At 53.0% G+C, this 19833-nt stretch overlaps 3 protein-coding genes and 1 non-coding gene across 4 annotated transcripts; 1 reads left to right on the forward strand and 3 right to left on the reverse strand.

Moving 5' to 3' along the window:
• Nucleotides 1-6: 6 nt before the first annotated feature.
• On the reverse strand, nucleotides 7-12566 carry TIA1 (TIA1 cytotoxic granule-associated RNA binding protein). The gene is made up of 12 exons (XM_017831940.1): nucleotides 12485-12566; nucleotides 8594-8690; nucleotides 8063-8161; nucleotides 7152-7206; nucleotides 5878-5965; nucleotides 2836-2911; nucleotides 2194-2302; nucleotides 1588-1683; nucleotides 1423-1507; nucleotides 798-921; nucleotides 411-550; nucleotides 7-201 (listed from the first exon to the last, which is right to left on the reverse strand). The coding sequence occupies exons 1-12, from the start codon at nucleotides 12508-12510 to the stop codon at nucleotides 81-83; spliced, it is 1116 nt and encodes a 371-aa protein (XP_017687429.1). The 5' UTR covers nucleotides 12511-12566; the 3' UTR covers nucleotides 7-80.
• Nucleotides 12567-12636: 70 nt separating this feature from the next.
• On the forward strand, nucleotides 12637-16969 carry PCYOX1 (prenylcysteine oxidase 1). The gene is made up of 7 exons (XM_017831800.1): nucleotides 12637-12650; nucleotides 13250-13430; nucleotides 13626-13866; nucleotides 14632-14806; nucleotides 15150-15361; nucleotides 15553-15705; nucleotides 16118-16969. Exons 1-7 carry the CDS (start codon nucleotides 12637-12639, stop codon nucleotides 16774-16776), a joined length of 1635 nt encoding a protein of 544 aa, XP_017687289.1. The 3' UTR covers nucleotides 16777-16969.
• Nucleotides 13139-13209, reverse strand: TRNAG-CCC. The gene has a single exon. It is a non-coding gene; the product is annotated as a tRNA-Gly (tRNA).
• Nucleotides 16970-17806: 837 nt separating the features above from the next.
• SNRPG (small nuclear ribonucleoprotein polypeptide G) lies at nucleotides 17807-19681 on the reverse strand. The gene is made up of 3 exons (XM_017831936.1): nucleotides 19577-19681; nucleotides 18907-19031; nucleotides 17807-17977 (listed from the first exon to the last, which is right to left on the reverse strand). The coding sequence occupies exons 1-3, from the start codon at nucleotides 19593-19595 to the stop codon at nucleotides 17927-17929; spliced, it is 195 nt and encodes a 64-aa protein (XP_017687425.1). The 5' UTR covers nucleotides 19596-19681; the 3' UTR covers nucleotides 17807-17926.
• Between the last annotated feature and the right edge of the window lie 152 nt (nucleotides 19682-19833).

The following is a 19833-nucleotide window of genomic DNA, read 5'->3' on the forward strand; positions in this document are numbered from 1 at the left end:
ATTTTTCCATGATTCCAACCCCTCGGATTGTGGCTCTGGTAATAAATACCCGGGTGGGGGGTGCTGGGGGGTCCCTGTGCTCAGGGGGTCTCGAAGCCCACGCGGAAGCCGGGCTGGGGGGGCACCACGGCGCCGTTCTGGCCCTGGGGGGGTTGCACTCCATAGCTGGGGCCCATCCAGGCTGCTGCCGACTGGGTCTGGCTGTGGGGGGAGAGAAGAATCCCTTAGGAATGTGGGGGGGATAAGGGAAGGGGGGTTTGATGAGGAATTGGGGCACTGAGGGGGGGGAGTTGTTCTCCACCCGTCCCAAGCGCCATGTCCTGGAGTGGAACAGCTTTGAGGGGGTTGTAGGGTCACAAAGCTGTTTCCCAAGGGGATAAAAAGGAGATTAAAGGCCCCCCCGAACTCACCTGAATCCCTGCTGGTTCCAGGCCTGGCTGTACACGCCATAGGTGGGCACCTGCCACCCGTTGGGCACGTACTGCCCGAGCTGGGCCCCGCCGTACCACTGCCCCCACTGCCCGTAGGGAGGGGGGTAACTCAGCTGGTTCTGTGGGAAGAGCCAGGGTAGGAATCAGGGAATGACACCTTCCACCAGGCCAGGCTGCTCCAACCTGGCCTTGGACACTGCCAGGGATACAGGCTCCCCCCTCCTGTCAGGAAGTTGTAGGGAGTGAGAAGGTCCCCTCTGAGCCTCCTTTTCTCCAGGCTTAGCCCCCCCAGTTCATTTACATTTTCCAGCCCCTTAAGGAATTCCCAGCAGACACTAAGGAACTTCCCAGAGGAGCAGCCCTGACCTGCTGCACGGGGTTGACCATGTCAGGGGTCTCCTTGCCCCAGTAGCACTTCACGACGTGGCCCTCGATGGTGGTGCTGTTGACGGACACGATGGCGTGCGCTGCACTCTCGTGGGAATTGAACCTGCCGGGATCAAGGTGGGACAACACGAGCCACTCACTCAGGGAATAACAGCTGGGATAACCCCCAGGGCCCTCGCTAGCTCAGGATGGGTTTGGGGCCTCAGAACCAGCTGGAACTGCCCCTGTCCCACCCCAGCGGGTGGCAGGACGTGAGGCCACGGGTGACAAAGGGTTGGGGCTGCTCTTCCTGTCCCCATGCTGTGATTCTCCCTAAATACACTGGAAAATCCAGCAAGGAGAGCAGTCAATTTATGATGTTTTCTGCTATATGGAGCTTCATCAATAAAGGGATGGTGGTTTTGGAAAGACTCAAAGTGCTTCAGTAACTCCTCTGAGATGACACAACACACCAGCTGTACAGTTCCAGCTGTTTTCTGGGGTTTTTCCTGCGTGTTACAGCCCATAACCCCCTCCTCAGAGCAGAGGGAGCTGCTTCAGGGTGGGCTCTGCAGCCTGGCAAACTCCCACCCGTGCAGACCCACCATGCCCTCGGCCCACCTACCGCACGAAGGAGTATCCTTTATCCGGGAACACTCGGATCTCCAGGATCTGCCCAAAGGGGGAGAAGGTCTGGCGCATCAGCTGCTCTGGAGCAGGAAGGACAGGGAGCGGCGTGAGGAACCCGCAGAGGCACAGGAACAGGGGGCACAGGGGGAACCCCACGTACCTGTGAGGCCCGAGGTAACCCCCCCACAGTACACGGTGCAGTTGCTGGGGCTGGACTGGGTGACCACGTCGTCGTAGGACAGTTGTTTGGTGTTTGCTGGGAGAGATTGGACAGGGATTTTCAGTGGATCCGACAGCAATGGTGGGGGAATGGTAATTATAATCCTGACTGGCAAAAGGTGTTGAGCACAACCTGCAAACACCCCACTGAGAATCTCTGTGGAGAGACTTAAGAGCGCCTTCTAGTGACTAAAGGGGCTCCCAGAGAGCTGGAGAGGGACTTGGGACAAGGGATGGAGGGACAGGACAAGGGGGGAATGGCTTCCCACTGCCAGAGAGCAGGGTTAGATGGGATACTGGGAAGGAATTCCTGGCTGTGAGGGTGGTGAGGGGCTGAGAATGGAATTCCCAGAGCAGCTGTGGCTGCCCCTATATCCCTGGCACTGTCCAAGGCCAGGGTGGACGGGGCTTGGAGCAACCCGGGCTAGTGGAAGGTGTCCCTGCCTATGGCAGGGGGTGGAATGGGATGGCTCTGAGGTCCCTCCGCCCCAACCCATTCCATGATTCCGACTCGGGAGGCTGGCAGGGCACCCAGCTGAGCACCTACACTCATAGGTGCTCTTTGGAGCCGGAGGTTTCCTCGTGGCCCAGTTGGTGCGGATTTGCCGTCCCCCGAGCCACTGCCCCCCCATCTGCTGGATCGCGTTCTCTGCGTCCTGTGGGGGAGAGGAGACAACAAAACCCTCTGTCAGCAACTCCTCCCCTGCAAGAGAGCCAAGGGAGTGACATCACCGTGCTCCTGACTGACAAATCCCTGGCAGTGTCCAAGGCCAGGCTGGACAGGGCTGGGAGCAACCTAGTCCAGTGGAAGGTGTCTCTGCCCATGGCAGGGGTGGAACTGGATGGGCTTTAAGGTCCCTTCCAACCCAAACCATTGTGGGATTCTGTGATTTATACGGGTTTATAAATATAGAGAGAAGCTTCTCCCCATGACAGGCAGTGAAACCAAAGCTGAAGAGAGACTGGGACTGAGAACACTCCAGTGACAATCATCCAGGCAAGCTCAAGACCATGGCACAGCTCAGCCATTTACTGAAGAAGAAGGGATCTTTCCCATTTATTGACAAAGGAGATGAAGGGATGTAACCCATTTACTGAGGAAGGGAACAAAGGGATGTTTCCCCTTTATTGAAGAAGGAAACTAGAGGATCTTACCCACTTATTGAAGAAGGAAAGGAAGGGATCTTACCCATTTATTGAAGAAGGACACGAAGCCATATCCCTTGGACTTCCCTGTCGCCATGTCCTTGACCACCCGTGCGTCCCTACAAAGCACAAACAAGAGCCAGTTCAGCCCCTTCCAGCGCAGCCCCTCCTCGAGTCCCTGAGTCATTTTCCTCTCTCACCTCCACTAATCCTCAGCTCTTCACTGCACCAGCAACACACTCAAAGCAAAAGGCTCCTTGTCTACACAGAACTTTACTAAGGCTTTGCCAGGCAGCAGCAAAATTAAAACTTAATTGTGTAAACATGTAAATCAATGGCTTCTCTAACAAATGTCTGCACTCTACAGCTGGCTCCTGCTTCAAAACACTCTCACAGACTGTTAAGGCACAAAGCATGGTCAAAGCAGCTATTCCAGATGGCTTAAGGCTGACATGAGCTGAATGGCTCTCTTGAACCATGCCATTTTTAAACTTTTATTTATTTGCCAACACATTCTACCTACTCATTCCAAATATTAAATAGGAAAAAAAAATAAAAAAATAAGATAGGAATTAAAAGGCATACGTCGCCTGTTAACTGAATTCTTTAATTCTTGGGTCGTTACCCCCTGTTTGGACTGTGGGCAGCTGTAAATTTTGAGAGATTGATATTTCAGAAATTAGTGAAGAAAACACTGCAATATTCATATCTTTACAAACTACACATTACACAGCATTGGTACAACAGAGATTGGAACTACGAAATATATATAAAAAAGAGGGAAAAAAATGAATAAAATTGATAAAAATAAATAAGAAAACTACAACGTTTGTCCACTGTGAACTGTAGCTTGTGGTTAGCCATGGAATTCTGTCCATTCTTCAGGGACACTCTGCAAAATAACCAGAGCCCTATTATTTGGGATTGAGTTAGGAAGAGAACCCAGCTACCAGAGCTAAACCCACTGGAGGATACAGCAGCAGTTTGGGGCCCAGCCAGCCCAGAGTGAGGTGTCCTCATCCCAGGCCACCCTCTCCTCCCTCCCACCACGGACAGGCAGGAAAAGAAACAGAAACAGCAGCAAAACCACTCAGGAAGTCATGCAATTTAGGGTTGGAGAAGTCAGAGGGGGCAGAGAAAAAACAGTGTTAATGTGGGCACAGCAATGAGACTCAAAAGAGAAGCCACAATGGAGAGAAAGTTTGTTAAGGCCTGGAGTTCGTAAGCCTAATTAAGTTTAATTATGGCACCCACAGCATGACAGTGTCAGTGGTGCCTAATGAAAATCCCTCTCCCAAAGCTACAGCAGGAATATTTGTCCTTTCCTCTCTGTTAGACCCTCCCCCACTTCCCCTTTTTTTTTCTTTCCTAGGTCAGAACTTGGATCAAACATTACAAATTGCCAGAGAAAAGCCGCTTTGGGAAGCTGAGTCTAGAGAGGGAATGAGGGAAAAACTCATCTCTACTTACCCTCAACTGAAAACTTGGGAATAAAGACTTGAGAACAAGTGAAAACATGCACAGAGCAAGTGAAAAAGGAACCACAACGAAACGGTGTTTGTTTAAAAAAAGCCAGATACAAAGAATTACCCAATTTCTTTCTGAGCTAATCATGCAGTACTTCAACCTCGGTGTCATTAATGAAAAAAAGCTCAGTTTGGCACCAGTAAAGATTAAAATAAAAAGAAATCAATCAGGAAATATTCCATTAGCAGCACAATTCCACAGGCTGGTCACTGATAAAGAACAGGTAAAGTCAAGTCACTTCATTCAATCACTTGTTTTTCCAGGTTAAACTTAAATAAGAAGAAAATCTGGGTCATTCTGAGTTTGGAAAAAGAGTTCAAAAAAGTCATTAAGGGGATAATTCTGCTTTTTTGGGAAAAAAACTGAGTTTCAGCTTGGATGGTCAGTTTGAGCCAAGGCAAACCACAAGTGTTCTGTGTGTCAGCAGCACAAGCACCACTCCCCATCACCACCATCACACAGGGATAGCTCTTCCAGGGAAAAAACTCTTCCAGGAAAGATGGGACAACAGGCCTGGCCTCAGATTCAGGGGTAGGAGGGAGCTTAGGGGGTTATTTATGGAATGTGTGTCCACTGAGCTGTCACCTCTGATGCCCAGGTAGGGGGAAACTCTCTCTCGCTGCCCGCTCCTGCCTCCTTCTCCCATCATTCCAGCCTATCCCTTCCATCCAGCACATCTGGCCAGAGGATGAGAGCATGAACTGCCTCCTTGGAGCCCTCCCTCTGCACTCCCTGCTGACCATTAGCTGCAGTCAGGCATTGGGGATGTCTGAAGCAAGACCACACACAGATAAATTTTAAACCTTCTAATAAAAGGAAATCAAGCTGGCATTAAAAGAGGAATAAACTGGACTCTTGAGGGGTAAAAAAAAAACAACAAAAAACAAACTTACTTCAATTAAATGCTTCACTACCCAACACTCCAAAGCACTCTATGTTCTTACATCACCATCAAGAAACTCCAATGTCCAGTACAGACAACACTACAAGGAAAATTAATGGTTTACGTTTGGAGGACGGAATGAAGGAACTGCTCCTCTCTCTGCTACACCCTGAGTAGGACAGACTGGCAGGGAGGACTGGGACCATCCCTGCCCCGCTGGGACCAGCTCAGCTCCCTGACCCATCTGTGGGGCCCTGGGTCAAGGGCTGACGCTGCCCCAGTGCCCCAGCGAGCCTTGTGCTCAAAAAAAGGTTCATTTTGTGGGAAATGGGGACTAACTCCATAAAAAACATTGGCTATGAGTGGCTGGCACCCCAAAAATCCAGAGTGCAAACTGGGCTGAGAGGGCCAGGGAAATGCACACCCCGGGTTGAAGAGTCTGGATTTTCCAGTGTTGCTTTGCCAAATGAGGCAAGGAGGATAAAGCCAAAGCAAGCTGGACACAACTGTTCCAGGAAAGCAGAACAAACTGGGATAAAGGATTCGGGTGAGAGGCTGCTGTGTGACCAGAGGAGTGTGTGTCCCTGCCCTGCACAGTGTTACTTACTCACACACAAAGCTGCCTCCACTTGGGAGAGAGAACTTGGAGATTATGTGCCCTAAAAAAGGACTTACGATATTCTTCCAAAGGGGGCAAAGGCTGCTTTGATGTCTTCAGTTGTGATCTCTGGACTGAGGTCTCCCACAAAGACATGGAAATGGTCTTTTGGGGAAAAAGAGAAAGAAGCACTTAATGGTTGAACAACTCTGTACAGAGTAGAGTAAAAAAAAAATAAATTAAGAAAACCTTTATTAAAACTCCAGCTATTATTAAAAATACATTATTAAATACAACAAAAATACCTAATAAATACCACAAAAAACCAAATTAATAATCAATTAATATTCAAACATCTTCTACATGAACACCAGAGTTTGCTGTGGCACAGAATTCACTGCTGTTCTCTGTGCTTGGCAGTGCTACAAGTCAGTGATTTGAAGGACACTGCAGCCACTTTTGTATCTTGAATTTTACCAACTGCTTTTAAGACCTGCCAGTATTTACTGTACAAATCTGAAACTACTTACTTAATGTGTCCAGATTACACAAAAATTTTTCTCTTCCTATGCCAGCATTAAGCTGTGACACAGAATTATGGAATCATGGAATGGTTTGGGTTGGAAGGGACCTTTAAAACACCCAGTCCCATGCCCTGCCACAGACACCTTCCACTATCCCAGGCTGCTCCAAGCCCTGTCCAGCCGGGCCTTGGACATTTCCAGGGGTGGGGCAGCCTTAGCTCCTCTGGATGTGGCAGGAGATCACTTGCTCCTTGAAGTCCCATAAGCTGGAATGCTGGAATGCTTCAAGAAACGCAGGAGGGATTTTGATCCTACCCACAATGTCTGGGTTAACACTGCAGGTCATAAAGGACAGATCAAAACAACCCAACTTAACAGTTTGCCATGAAAGGAGGAAAACCAGTCCTGAATCTAAGGAGTTTTCCACCACAATCACCGTGTCCCCCAGATTTGTGCTACAGCAGATACCAAACTCTCCAGTCCACTCAGATGCTGCTGTGGTTTACCCTCACCAGCCTACAGGAATTCCAAGGGAAGCCTTTCCATAAAAAAATAAATGGAGAACAAAAAAAAAATAATCCCCAAACACAGCTTCAGGTGGTTGGTGAAGACCCTGGAGATATTTCCACTTATGTTTAAGAAGACACAGATACCTTGTGAATGCTGTGCTGGCAATGGAACTACCTGATGGCAAAGATCAGATTTCTTCTTCAGTTTATTAAGACAAAGACATTAATTAGCACTACAATAAAAACATTCCCACAAAGCATCATTTGATGTATTTATGTTTAAGAACTTGTACAACTCAAGGCATAAGTGGTACTTACTGCTGGTGTCCTTCTTCTGGCTGCTGGGGGTGGTGGCCCAGTTCACTTTGACCTCCTGCAAATGGAAGATCATTAGATCCTGGAACTCACAACCGAGCTCAAGACACCTCCAGCACTTAATTCTGACCCTACAGAGCTCCCCCCGGGCAAGGCTGGGGTGAAAGGTCAAGTTTAACACATATTTCTAGGGAGAGGGCTTGTTCTTAAGATTATTCTGAGGGCTGGAGCAGCTCTGCCATGGAGACAGGCTGGAAAAGCTGGGGGTGTCCAGCCTGGAGAAGAGAAGGTTCTGTGGAGACCTCAGAGCCCCTTCCAGTGCCTAAAGGGGCTCCAAGAGCTGGAGAGGGACTTTGGACCACGGGGAATGACTTCCAAATATCTTACAGGGAAGTGTCAAGAGGATGGGGACAGACTCTCTTCAGTGGTGCCCAGTGACAGGATAAGAGGCAACGGGCATGAACTGAAATGTGGGAATTTCCACCTGAATATGAGGAAAATACGATGGAAAACATTCCTTTGAGGGTGACAGAGCCCTGGAACAGGCTGTGGAATCTCCTTCTCTGGAGACATTCAACCCCTGCCTAGACAACACCCTGTGTAACCTGCTCTGGGTAAACCTGCCTTGGCAGGGGGGCTGGGTGGGATCATCTCCAGAGGTCCCTTCCAACCCCAACCACTCTGGAATTCTGTGGGCGTTCCTCCCTCCCAGTTCCACATTCCCACCTCCCTCTGCCTTCTTCCTACAACAGTCTGAACTTCTCTCCCCAGTCGCGTTCTGTTAAAATCTCTGTCCCAACGAAGTGTCTGACAGCTCCAGTGTGTCTCCAGTGGAATTGTGCCCCTGGATCCATCCTCCCCACCCGGGGCCAGCCTGCTGTCCCGCTCACTCACCCGCAGCCAGGGCAGCTTACCTTACCCATTATCTTCCTGCCGTTCATGGCCGCCAGCGCGGCGGCCGCGTGCCGGTGCTCGTAGAACTCCACAAAGCAGTAGGGATCGTTTCCAGCTGTCTGAGACAACAGGCAAACCCAGGGTCAGGGATGCAAACCTCCTCAGGCTGCACTCCGGCTGCTCTGCTCAGCTCCTGATTCCTCACCCCTCGGCATCCCCACGTGGAGAGGCTTTTTCTTTGCACAGGGATTACATTCAGGGACTGGCAAAGCTCTGCCTTACAAAGTTGAAATTATGGCAGAGAATTTTTTAAATCTCATTTACAACCCCCCCATGGTTTAAGCTGTTCACTCCCCCTCGCCATGTCCACCCATCCTTAAATTCACACCAGGCACAAGGCAGGAATGATGCCAAAAGCACACAGCAGCACCTCCAGGCCTATTACACCCCTTTAACTGGTCGTGCCCTTTTTCCAGGGGAATTCCCAGACACACAAGTACGGCCTGAAGCCATGAGCCATGAGGAACACGGCAATCAGTGCAGGCTCTTACATCCATGATCATCTTGCAGTTTTTGCATGGTCCGATCTGGCTGAACAGCTGGAGGATCAGAGCCTCGGTCACGTCCCTGGACAGGTTCCCCACGTACCTGAGGATCAAACACAGCACAGACACGGGTGTTGGTCACACTGGGAGCTGCAGAGGGCTCTGGGCAAGGGACTGCAGGGACAGGAAAAGGGGGATAGCTTCCCCCTGACAGAGGGCAGGGTTAGATGGGATATTGGGAAGGAATCCTTCCCTGGGAGGGTGGGGAGGGGCTGGGATGGAATTCCCAGAGAAGCTGTGGCTGCCCATCCCTGGAAGTGTCCAAGGCCAGGCTGGATAGGGCTTGGAGCAACCTGGGAGAGTGGAAGGTGTCCCTGCCCCTGGGATGAGCAGGGATGGCTTTAAGGTCCCTTCCAACCCAACCATTCTATGATTCTATTATTTATTCATGTTTATTGAACTTATTTGGGTTTGTATGGGATGTTTGGAGAGGAAGGGTCAGTCCAACGGGGCAGCTTGGTCTAGTGGAACGTGTTCCTGCTCATGAAAGGGGGGTGAGATAAATTGGATTATCTTTAAGGTCCCTTCCAACTCAACTCCATGACCCTGTAACTCTATGAACTCAACCCACCAAACTGATTTCCACACACAGAAATGGCAGTTCTGGTATCTGTAGAACATCATCATTCCCCAGGAACCATTTCCCAGCTGCCCCAACAGCTCAGGCTGGTGTTTGTCAAGGTTGTTACACAACATTTGGTCCATTTCTTTCAAAGGCCTCAGGTTTTGGAAGCATCAGATCTGTGTGAGACCACAGGCCAACGTGCTCGAGTGCACAAACACAACCCCAACCCCTGCTCCCATCTGGGATTTTGGCTTTCTCAGACCCCCATGAACCACAGGTGGGTGTTTTTGTTGTTGTTGTCAAGCCCAAGTCACGAGATTTTTATAAAAAGCACAGCGAGAAACCTCAGCCCCCGAGGTGTGGCAGCAGCTTCCCGCAAAGGAATGTTCTGTGGGTAACCTCTGCCACGGGAATCCTGGACAAATCCCACCACCAAAACCACCTGGGTGCACCTGCAACCCCCCCACCTGCTGCCAAGAGGTGTAAAGGTGTTGTAAGAAAACAACCAGGCAGCAACAACAGGGGCTGCTCGTGCTCCTGGTGTTGACACAAGGCCAGGAACCTGCCAGAGGGATGAGCTCCAATATTTGGTTAGGCAGATATTGTGGGAAGGAGACACAGAGCCTGTTTTGCTGCCAGAAGTGATAAATACAGGAGCCCTGTGTTAATAATTTGGACAACTATTTTAGGGGGGAGTCAGGAGTGTATTTTAAAATCCCCAGACAGACCTTCACAGCCATCATCTTGCTCTGAGTAATTCCTGCACTTCTGACAAGTTTCCTTAAGCCCTAAAACCTTCAAAAAAGGAGGGATTGGTGCACTTCATTAAGGTAATTAACCAGGACATTATCCCCCACATCAAGTTCAACCAAGAGTCAGAATCACAGAATCATTTACTTGAGAAAGACCTCATGAAGTCCAACCTTTGACTGATCATCACCTTGTCAACCAGACCAGAACTAGAAAGGCCTCTTTTATCCTTCCTCTTTTTTCTTCAATATTGTCATCCTTTGGATAATGAATAAACTGAGCCTCATGTGACCTTCTGGGTCCAAATTAATTAATTTGTGACTGAGAGTTCCCCAAACAGGGTGCCCACACCCCGACCTCTGCACTCACAGGAGGAGATCTCAGTCCTGTCTCTTCCTGCACCTTTCCCATCCTTCTCTTTCCTGCTAATTGGAAGAGAATCCAATTAATGAGTTGGTTGGTGACTCTCTGCAGATGAAGGACTGTATTTTCCAACTTCATTCACTGCGTGTGGCTTCTTGAGAAGTAAAACCCAACCACTGCCAGCACTTCTTTCAGACACACAAACTGAATTAGGACACATATTCCACAAGCATCCCCGGACTTCCATGGAAAACACAAACAAGAGGACTTAGTCACTTCAAACCCATCTCGCAACCACTCTGCAGATCTGCAACCTGCTGGTGAAGAGTGGTTTTCAAGGAAGGGAGAACAAGCTGCCTCTCCAGGAAATCATTTACATAAAAGGAATAACAGCTCCTAAAGGATCTACACCCCCTCACAGACACGGGTTATGTGGAAATGGCAAAACCAAGGTGTTACTTCCAATAACGTCTGGAATCTGTTCCAGAAAAATGTCTGAAATGTGCTAAAGGAAGGAAAGGAACAGGGACAGGGGTGCAGAGGGCTTTGGAGGCCCCTCATGATGTCACACAACTGAGGGAGCCCCAAAATCTACACCCAGGTGGGGTTTCTGGAGCAGAAATCCTACAGAAATCCTCGTGTAGACATGGATTTAACATGCACTTTGGCCCCCCAGCTGCAAAGATCACCTTAAGCTGCACTTTCTGCCTTCAGCTGCTCATTCTAAACGTGCCCTGTGACACCCAACTCGTGACAATCCCCTGTGTGATTTGAGAAAGTCACTGGGAGGTGCCATAGGAATCCCATCCCAGGGTGCTGCTCAGTCCTCAGCTGTGCTCAGAACCCGGCCGTGTTTAAGGTCGGACTCAGTGATCCTGGAGATCTTTTCCACCCTCAGTAATTCCATGTCTGTGCCACAGGTTGCACGTGCTCCAGGACAGGGACCTCATTCCCTCGGGAACACACCGAGCCCACCAGGCTCCACACAACCATTGGGATGGGGGGGGAACATCTTCCTAAATAAACACAAAACACGCCAACACGTCTGACCATGTTTGCTGATGCCAAGAATAGCTCCCAAAATGTGGGAAGACAACGGGATTGGAGGAGCAGACAGAGTGGTCACTGCCGTGAGGCACCTCAAGGGCTTGTTTTCCTGCGGTCACTCAGCCAAGTTGTTTCTCAAGCCCAGGGGAGGTGCAGCAATCCAAGGGCACAATGTTCCCTCGCCTTGGAATGATTCCCTCTCCCTCCTGCCTTTGCTCCCGCACTGGAGAATGAAGCTGGTAGAGGTCAGATGGGAAGACTGGAGGCTGATTTCCCTGATCTATATGAGGGATACCACTCCAGGTAACACCTGCCTGGGAAAAGGAGGGAAACACACAGCTCAGGTGTGCACAGGAGCTCTGGGAAACAGCACCAGGGGTGCACAGGAGCTCTCCCGTGCCTGGAAAAGTGTCAGGTGTCCACAGCACCACCACCTTTTCCTAATACCCAATGTAAACCTCCCCCGACACAGCTTCATAATTAGTTCTTTGGGAAGTAACAGGCTCAAGGCGTGCTTTGAACACTGGGGCAAACAATGGATTCATGGGCACCTCCTGGGTACTTCCTTGGAGCTGCTGATCATGGCACTGGGGCTCCAGCTGTTTCCCAGGGCAGTGCCCACATTCCCTGGGAGCTGGTGGTGCCACATGCTCCAGAGATAGTAAAATCCAGCCAGACGCTCATAAAATGCACATGGAGCATGTAGGATGATAGGATCGTCATCATGGAACGGTCTGGGGTGGAAGGGACCTTGATCATCCAATTCCGTCCCCTGCCACGTGCTAGGATGGACTGGGGAGGGCGGACACATCTTCCAGACCCCCTTTTCCTCCAGAAGTGAGCTGGAGGCCCAGGATAACACCCAGATCGCGGGGCAGGACGGTGGTGACCAGCACTGGGAACCGGGAAGGGGCAGGAACACCGCAGGGGGCGCCGGGTACCCCTTAGCCCCAGGTGGGGGTCGCTCCCCCAGCACTGCGGGCAGCTGAGGGCCCGCGGCGGAGCCCCAGCGGCGCCGCCGGTGCCTGAGGGGCCCCTCCGTGAGGCGACCCCGGGCCGCCCCTCCCCGCGGAGCCGGGAACAATAGGCGGTCTCGCCCCCTCCCCACTCACAGGGTCTTGGGCATTTCATCCTCCATGGCGCCGCCGCCGCCCACCCCGGCTCTTCCCGCCCGCCGGGGCGGCCCCGTGAGCCCTGGGCAGCCCGGGCAGCCCGAGCGGCGCCGGCCCCGCCGGCGGACGGTCCCGCGGCAGCTCCTCGCAAGATGGCGGCGGGCGGGTGAGCTGAGGGGGCTGGGGGGGAGCGGTGGAGGGGCGGGAACGCGCGTGCGCGGACAGAGCGCGGGAACGGAGCGGGAGCGCGCGCCCCGCCCGCTGCCAATCTGCGCGTGCGCGGCAGGGAACGGCGGGGATGATTAAAAATAGAGGGGTTAAAATGAAGGGATTGAAAAGTAAAGGAATTGAAATATAGGAACTAAAGTGGAGGAATTTCAAATGAAGGAGTTAAAAGTGAAGTAGTTAAAAGTAAAGGGGTTAAAAATGGGGAGAAAAGGGACATCAGGTCGCTGGGAACGGGGGTATCAGGGTGGAGGGTGGGAAAAGAAAAACGAAGGCGTTAAATAAAGGAATTAAAAGTGAAGGAATTTAAAATGAAGAAGTTAAAAATAAAATAATTAAAAGAATTGAATTGAAAGTAAAGGAATTCAGAGTGAAGGGAGTACAAGTATTTCGGTCAAGAATTACAGGTCGAGGGACTAAAAATCTCAGTGCGCCGCCCGGGAATCGAACCCGGGTCGCAAGAATGGGAATCTTGCATGATACCACTACACCAGCGGCGCAGTTGCTACAACTCCCCCTCCCGGCTCCTCATCATCCCAGCGGCTTCCGGCCCTGCGCCGGCTCCCGGCCCGCCCCTCGCCCTTCGCCGCGTCCTGCGCCCGGGCCCGGCGCCATGCACGGCCTGTGCCCGCTCCTGCTGCTCCTCGCCGCGCTCTGCCCGCCCGCCCGCGGCCGCCGCGATGCGCCCGCCAGGATCGGTGCGGCCGGGGAGGGACAGGGGGTGAGGGGAGCGTGAGGGGATGTGAAGGAGGGGCCTGTGAGGGGATCTGGCGGGGGCGTGAAGGGAGTGTCCGTGGGGGGATCTGTGAGGGGCAGGGGATGTGAGGGGATCTGTGAGGAGGGTGAGAAGGCGGGTTGTGAGGGGGTCTGTGACGGAGGGGCCCGTGAGGGGATCTGTGAAGGCCGGGGGCCGTGATGGACCCGCGGAGGTGACCGGCCCCGTTCCCCAGCCGTGGTGGGCGGCGGGATCGGCGGCTCGGCCGCCGCGTATTTCCTGCGGCAGAAGTTCGGCCCGGGCGTGCGGCTGGACGTGCTGGAGAAGGCGGCGGTGGGCGGCCGGCTGGCCACGATGGACGTCGAGGGGGCCGCCTACGAGGCCGGGGGGTCCATCATCCACCCCCTCAACCTGCACATGAAGCACTTTGTCAAGGAATTGGGTGAGTGGGGATCCCCAGTCACAGTGTCCTCCAGCCCTCAAATCATCCCTTGGTCCCAAAATCATCCCCCTGGCATGCTCTGGATCCCACTCTGCTGGGGGACATCCCTCTAAAGAACAAGTCTTGGTTGCCCTCCTTTCTTCTCCAGCAGCCTATCCATATCCTTCCCGAGAGCCTTCCTTCCTTTCCCAAATAGCCTTCCATGTCCTTCCTCAATAGTCTCCCTCTTTCTTCTTTTCCCAATATCCCCCCCATATCCTTCCCCAGCAGTCCCCCTTCTTTTCCCAAATCCCCCTCATGTCCTTCCCCAGCAGTCCCCGTTTCTTCCTCAATAGCCCCCCATATCCTTCCCAAGAGCCCTCCTTCCCTTCCCAAATAGCCCTTCATATCCCTCCCTAATGGTCCCCCTTCTTTCCCCAATATCCCCTCCATGTCTTTCCCCAATAGCCCCCCCATATCTTCTCCCTATAGCCCCTGTGGTACCCCAGCCCCCCTCCAGGCAAAGGAAACCCACATCCCAATGGAAATGGGACACCCCCTTCCCATGGGTGACCCATTAATGCCTTAATAAAGGTCCAAAAGTCACCTCAGATCACTCCCTGGCTCCTTGTCAAGAGCTAACTCCCCTTTCCATCCCTTGGGAATAATCCAATCTCGTCACTCACCCTTATCAACGCAAAGCCAGGTTGTCTCAGGAAGGTAAAAATCAAAGTGTAAGAGCTCTTCCTTTCCCTAAATTAATGTTTTCCACCCCTTTTCCTGAAGGCCTCTCAGCCGCCCCAGTCCCGGGCAGCCTCGCTGGCGTTTACAACGGGGAGGAGTTTGTGTTTGAGGAGAGCAGCTGGTACATCATCAACCTCCTCAAGCAGCTCTGGCACTATGGGCTCAACCCCCTGCGCATGTCCATGTGGGTGGAGGACATCCTGGACAAGTTCATGAGGTATGTTGGGCCCTCAAAGGGGAAAAGTGCGAAAAAGATGGAAAAACCATCCAAGGGACACCTTCCACTATCCCAGGTTGCTCCAAGCCCCGTCCAACCTGGCCTTGGACACTTCCAGGCATGGGGCAGCCACAGCTTCTCTGGGCAACCTGTGCCAGGGCCTCACCACCCTCATCATAAAAAAATTCCTTATACCCAACCTAAACCTCCCCTCTTTGTCCTGTCCCTCCAGGCCCTTGTCCTGCTGCTCCTATGAAGGGCTGGGAGCTACATCATGAGATCCCCAACAGCTTCCCAGAGCCACAGAGATAATTAATAATGAATTCCTTGTCTCCAATTAAAGGATCTATCGCTACCAGATGCACGACTACGCCTTCAGCAGCAATGAGCAGCTGGTGCACGCCCTGGGAGGGGACGACTTCATGCGGATGCTGAACCAGAGCATCGACGAGGCCCTGCAGAGAGCGGGGTTCTCCCAAAAATTCATCAACGAGGTCATCTGTCCGGTCATGAGGGTTAACTATGGGCAAGGAGTCAACATCAATGCCTTTGTAGGTGAGTGTTTTGGAGGTCAGTCTCCCATCCTGGCTGTCCCAGGGACCTCATGCTCTTCACGGGTGTTGGGATTCCTGCTCCCTGGACTCCAAGCTGAGCCTCAAAGGGATATTTATCCCCCCTAATTCTCCGCTTTGCCTTTCCAGTGCTTCCCTACACAATGACACCAAACAATGGTGGTTTCCTTGCAGGTGCTGTTTCTCTGGCTGGGGTGCAGTCAGGTCTTTGGTCTGTGAAAGGGGGGAACAAACTCGTCTGCCCCGGCCTCCTCTATGCCTCCAAGGCTGATGTTATCCCCGGAACAGTTGTGTCCATAGAGCCAAAAATCAGACCCAGGCCCAGTGGTGAGTTGGGGTGGATTTCTCTCAGTGGGGAGGGGAATGGCAACACTGGAGACCACCCTCAGCCCCATGGCTGCAGCTCCTTGGGCTTTCAGGATGAAAATTCTTCCCTGGGAGGGTGGGGAGGGGCTGGGATGGAATTCCTAGAGAAGCTGTGGCTGCCCCATCCATGGAAGTGTCCAAGGCCAGCTTGGACGGGGCTTGGAGCAAACTGGGATAGTGGAAAGTGTCTCTGCCCATGTCAGGGGGTGGGACTGGATGGGCTTTAAGATCCCTGTTAACCCAAACCATTCCATGATTCCATGTAAACAGGACTCAAAACCCAGCTGACAGCTAAGCTGGTACTCTAAACCCAAATGGGAAAAATGGGATTCCCTCCTGTCAGGAGGTGGGATAACTGAGGTGTTCTCTGCAGGGGATCCCGTGAAGCTGTACCAGGTCACCTACAACACGTCCTCAGGGCTGACAGGGGACACGTACGACATGGTCATCATCGCTGCTCCGCTGGGCCGCAGCATGGCCAACATCACCTTCAAGAACTTCGACCCTCCCGTCCCGGAATTCCCAAATCCCTACCACCAGACTGTCACCACCCTGGTGCACGGGCGGTTAAACACCTCTTTCTTTGGCTACCAGGACCCACAGGCCTTTCATTTGAGCGGCATCTTCACCACGGAGAACCCCAAGCTGTTCATCAACAGCCTGGGGGTGGTGCACCCCGTGGGGGACGCCACTGGGGACGGGAAGCTACCGTTGGAATCAGCCATCTGGAAGATATTTTCCAACGAAGTGCTCACCAAGGAGCAGCTCACCCTGCTGTTCTCCTCGTACGACTCGGTCAAGGTGAAGTCGTGGTTGGCGTATCCCCAGTACAGCCCTCCCGAGAAATGCCCCCCCATCATCCTGCACGACCACGTGTACTACCTGAACGGGCTGGAGCGGGCGGCCAGCGCCATGGAGATGTGTGCCATCGCCGCCAGGAACGCCGCCCTCCTCGCCTTCCACCGCTGGCACGGCCACTCCGACAGGATCGACCAGGAGGGCCTGCACGAGAAGCTCAAAACGGAGCTCTGACCCCCCGGGGAGGGGGGGCCGTGGGGTTCATTAACGCTAACGAACAGGAGCTCCCTGCTGAGCCCACCCAGGGTGTTCTGTAGAACTGTGGGATAGGTTTGGAAAAGGCTTTTAAGGTCATCGAGTCCAACATCTGACAACACCACCACCATGGGAAAGACCTTCAGGAGCATCAAGTCCAACACCACCACCATGGTCACCCCTCTGGGAAAGACCTTCAAGACCACTGAGTCCAGCGTCAACCCAACCCCACCACCATGGTCACCACTAATTATGCCACATCCACATGGTTTCTGAACGCTTCCAGGGCTGAACAACCCCTTCCATGAAGAAAATTTTCCTCATATCCAACCTAAACCTCCCGTGGTGCAACTTGAGGCCATTTGGCCAACCCAAGAGGGGGCAGGACAGGGGTGAAGTGGCACAGGAGGCATTCCCAAGCGAGCCAGCACGTTTTCCCCAAGCAAATGCCTTTTCCTCAAACTCCTCCAGCTATCCCTGTCTGAGATTAGAGAAGTCATTCAAAGTGCCACATTGACCCCAAAAGTGCCATATTGACGCCAAAAGTTCCCTCCCAGCTCAGGATCACTGTGAAGCCCTGCTGATATCCCTATCCCTATTCTGATAACCCTGTGATATCCCTTCTCCAGCTTGGAATATCCACTCCTTGACTGTCCATCTCTCTGCCTCAGCTACTTTCCAAAGTGTCTACCAAGTAATTATTCCTCAGGGTGGAAACTGAGGTTTAATTAGCTTCCCAAACTGCTTATGGGAGGGGGACTTGTGTGCTGCGAGCTGCCAAAATGGGTGGGAAAGAAGGAAAACCACAAATATCCATCGCTGTATCGGGGTGTGAAGGAGTTAATAAGGAATTTCATGGCCTGAACGTTTTTTAAGGTCATGAAATAACATGAATAACACCAGAAGTAGCACAAATTTAACACCCTCTTCAATAAATTCAGCGTCCTTTAAAGTCTTCCTGAGATTGGGAGTGGAATTAACACCCAGCTGGCAAAAAATGATGTAAGGATGAGTTATGTCAACCATTACAAAATTTATTTTAAAACAAAACAAAATAGTTGTATCCTCGTGGGCATCATCCTGGGGGAGGGAACAGCACCGGTGGGTTGGGATTCGGGTTTTTCCAGAGTTATACTCGTTCCAAAGCTTCCAGCATGATGATGCTGTTCCCTCGGATCACCTGGAAGGGGAAAGTTGAGAGTGCAGCAGTTGTGACCTCAAATTTGAGGGTCCTTCCCTCAAAATTATTTCCCCAAAATGCTGATCCTTCACAAATTCACCAGAGTTGCCCCCAAGGATGAAAACTGATTTTAACCCTAAGCCCCCAGAGATCACAGAATCCCAGAATCACTGAGGTTGGAAAAGACTTTCAGAGTCATCGAGTGCACCCTGTGCCCGATGCCCACCTTGTCCCCCAGCCCAGAGCACGGAGTGCCACGGCCAGGCCTTCCCTGGACACCTCCAGGGGTGGGGACTCCAAACCTCCCCGGGCAGTTCCAATGTTTAACCACCCTCTCCATGAAGGAATTTTCCCAATATCCAACCTGATCCTCCCCTGGCACAGCTTGAGGCCATTTCCCCGTGTCTTGTCTCTTGTTCCCTGGGAGCAGAGCCCGACCCCCCCAGCTCCCCCTCAGGGAGTTGCAGAGAGTGGGAAGGTCCCCCCTGAGCCTCCTTTTCTCCAGGATGAGCCCCCCCAGCTCCCTCAGCCATTCCTGATGCTCCAACCCTTCCCCAGCAGATCCACATCCCACTTCCAGCAGATCCACATCCCACCCAACTTGGTCTCACCCACAGTTACTGACAGTCACTTGATCCCCTCACCCAGATCATCAATAAATGGTCTGGGGCCAGTCCTGAGCCCTGGGGATTCACTGGTGCCCAGCACTGCTGGATGTGGCCCCATTCCCAACAATCCCTGGTCCCATCCACCCATCCAGCTGTTTCCCAGCCAAGAGTTCACCTTCTCCAAGCATCTTCTCCAGGATGGAGACGGCATCCAAAGCTTTGTAAAGCCCAGGCTGACACATCCCACACCTGTCCCTTGCTCTGCCCACGCCGGCCATGTCTGTGCCCACCAGTCCGTCCCAGTGCCCCCAGTGCACTCACCACCATGCCGATGTTGTTCTGCTGCCCGCCCGGCGCCATCTCCACGCACTCGTCGATGACCAGGTTCATGAAGGGGTCGAAGCCCCTCAGGATCCCCTGCACGTGCCGGCCCCCGTTCAGCTTCACTGCGGGGAACCCAGGGGGGTTAGGGGAGGGCAAACCCCAAAACAGGAGGGATTCACCCCAAAACCGCAGCTCGGGAGGGGCAGGACACGTGTGTGGGGGGTGTTAATGGGAAGGGTTTAGTGCAGCCCGTTGAGGGGGTGAGAGGAGAGAGGGAGAAAAAGGGAGTTTTAAATTAATATTATACTTAAATTTTTGGATTAGGTCTTAATGGGTTGTAACTTCAATGGATTTTTATTTAAATGAGTGGATTGTGAAGCCTGAAATTAGGCAGGGTCTGCTCCAGGGGGGTCTGGTCTGTGCTGGGCAGGACCCCCCTCCCTGGGCACTGTGAGGGGGTCCCCAAAATCAGGGGCCGTGCAGGGGACAGGCGTGGGTGGAGGGCCCTCATACCAGGGGCCATGAGGGGGAGCGAGGCAGGGGGCACTTCCCGGGCACCGTGAGCGGCAGAGGGGCCGGGGGGGTCCCCAAAACGGCACCACAGGGGGAGCGGGGGGGGCAGGGGTCCCGTTCCCCCCGCGGGGGCGGGATCAGCCACGGGACTCACATGACAGCTTCTTGTCCATGAACCTGCAACGAAACGGCGTCCGGGTCAGCACCGGCGGGGGGGAAACGGGGCGAGAGACCCCCCTGCACCCTCCACCCTCCACCGCCGCCATCACACCGGGACCACCCCGCCGCCGCCATGACAGCGCGGTGCACGCCGGAACAGCGGCAAGCGGCGGCCCCCGCGCTTCTCCTCGGCCCCCTCGCCCCCCGACCCGGTCCCCGGCCCGGTCCCACCCCCGGTGCCGCCCCCGGACC

The sequence above is a fragment of the Lepidothrix coronata genome, unplaced genomic scaffold (assembly GCF_001604755.1).
Source record: "Lepidothrix coronata isolate B3197 unplaced genomic scaffold, Lepidothrix_coronata-1.0 Scaffold197, whole genome shotgun sequence".
Classification (NCBI taxonomy): domain Eukaryota; kingdom Metazoa; phylum Chordata; class Aves; order Passeriformes; family Pipridae; genus Lepidothrix; species Lepidothrix coronata.

Bases quoted from the DNA above. Each gene is read 5' to 3' on its own strand.
- PCYOX1 (XM_017831800.1), top strand. The intron at 13,867-14,631 runs GTGAGTGGGGAT...CTTTTCCTGAAG, and splicing joins GCACTTTGTCAAGGAATTGG to GCCTCTCAGCCGCCCCAGTC. The intron at 15,706-16,117 runs GTGAGTTGGGGT...TGTTCTCTGCAG, and splicing joins AATCAGACCCAGGCCCAGTG to GGGATCCCGTGAAGCTGTAC.
- SNRPG (XM_017831936.1), bottom strand. The intron at 17,978-18,906 runs GTGAGTGCACTG...TTCCCCTTCCAG, and splicing joins AGAACAACATCGGCATGGTG to GTGATCCGAGGGAACAGCAT.
- TIA1 (XM_017831940.1), bottom strand. From the start codon at position 12,510: ATGGAGGATGAAATGCCCAAGACCCT. The intron at 8,162-8,593 runs GTAAGAGCCTGC...CTGTTGTCTCAG, and splicing joins ACTGCAAGATGATCATGGAT to ACAGCTGGAAACGATCCCTA. The intron at 2,912-5,877 runs GTAAGTCCTTTT...TGTGCTTTGTAG, and splicing joins GCCCCCTTTGGAAGAATATC to GGACGCACGGGTGGTCAAGG.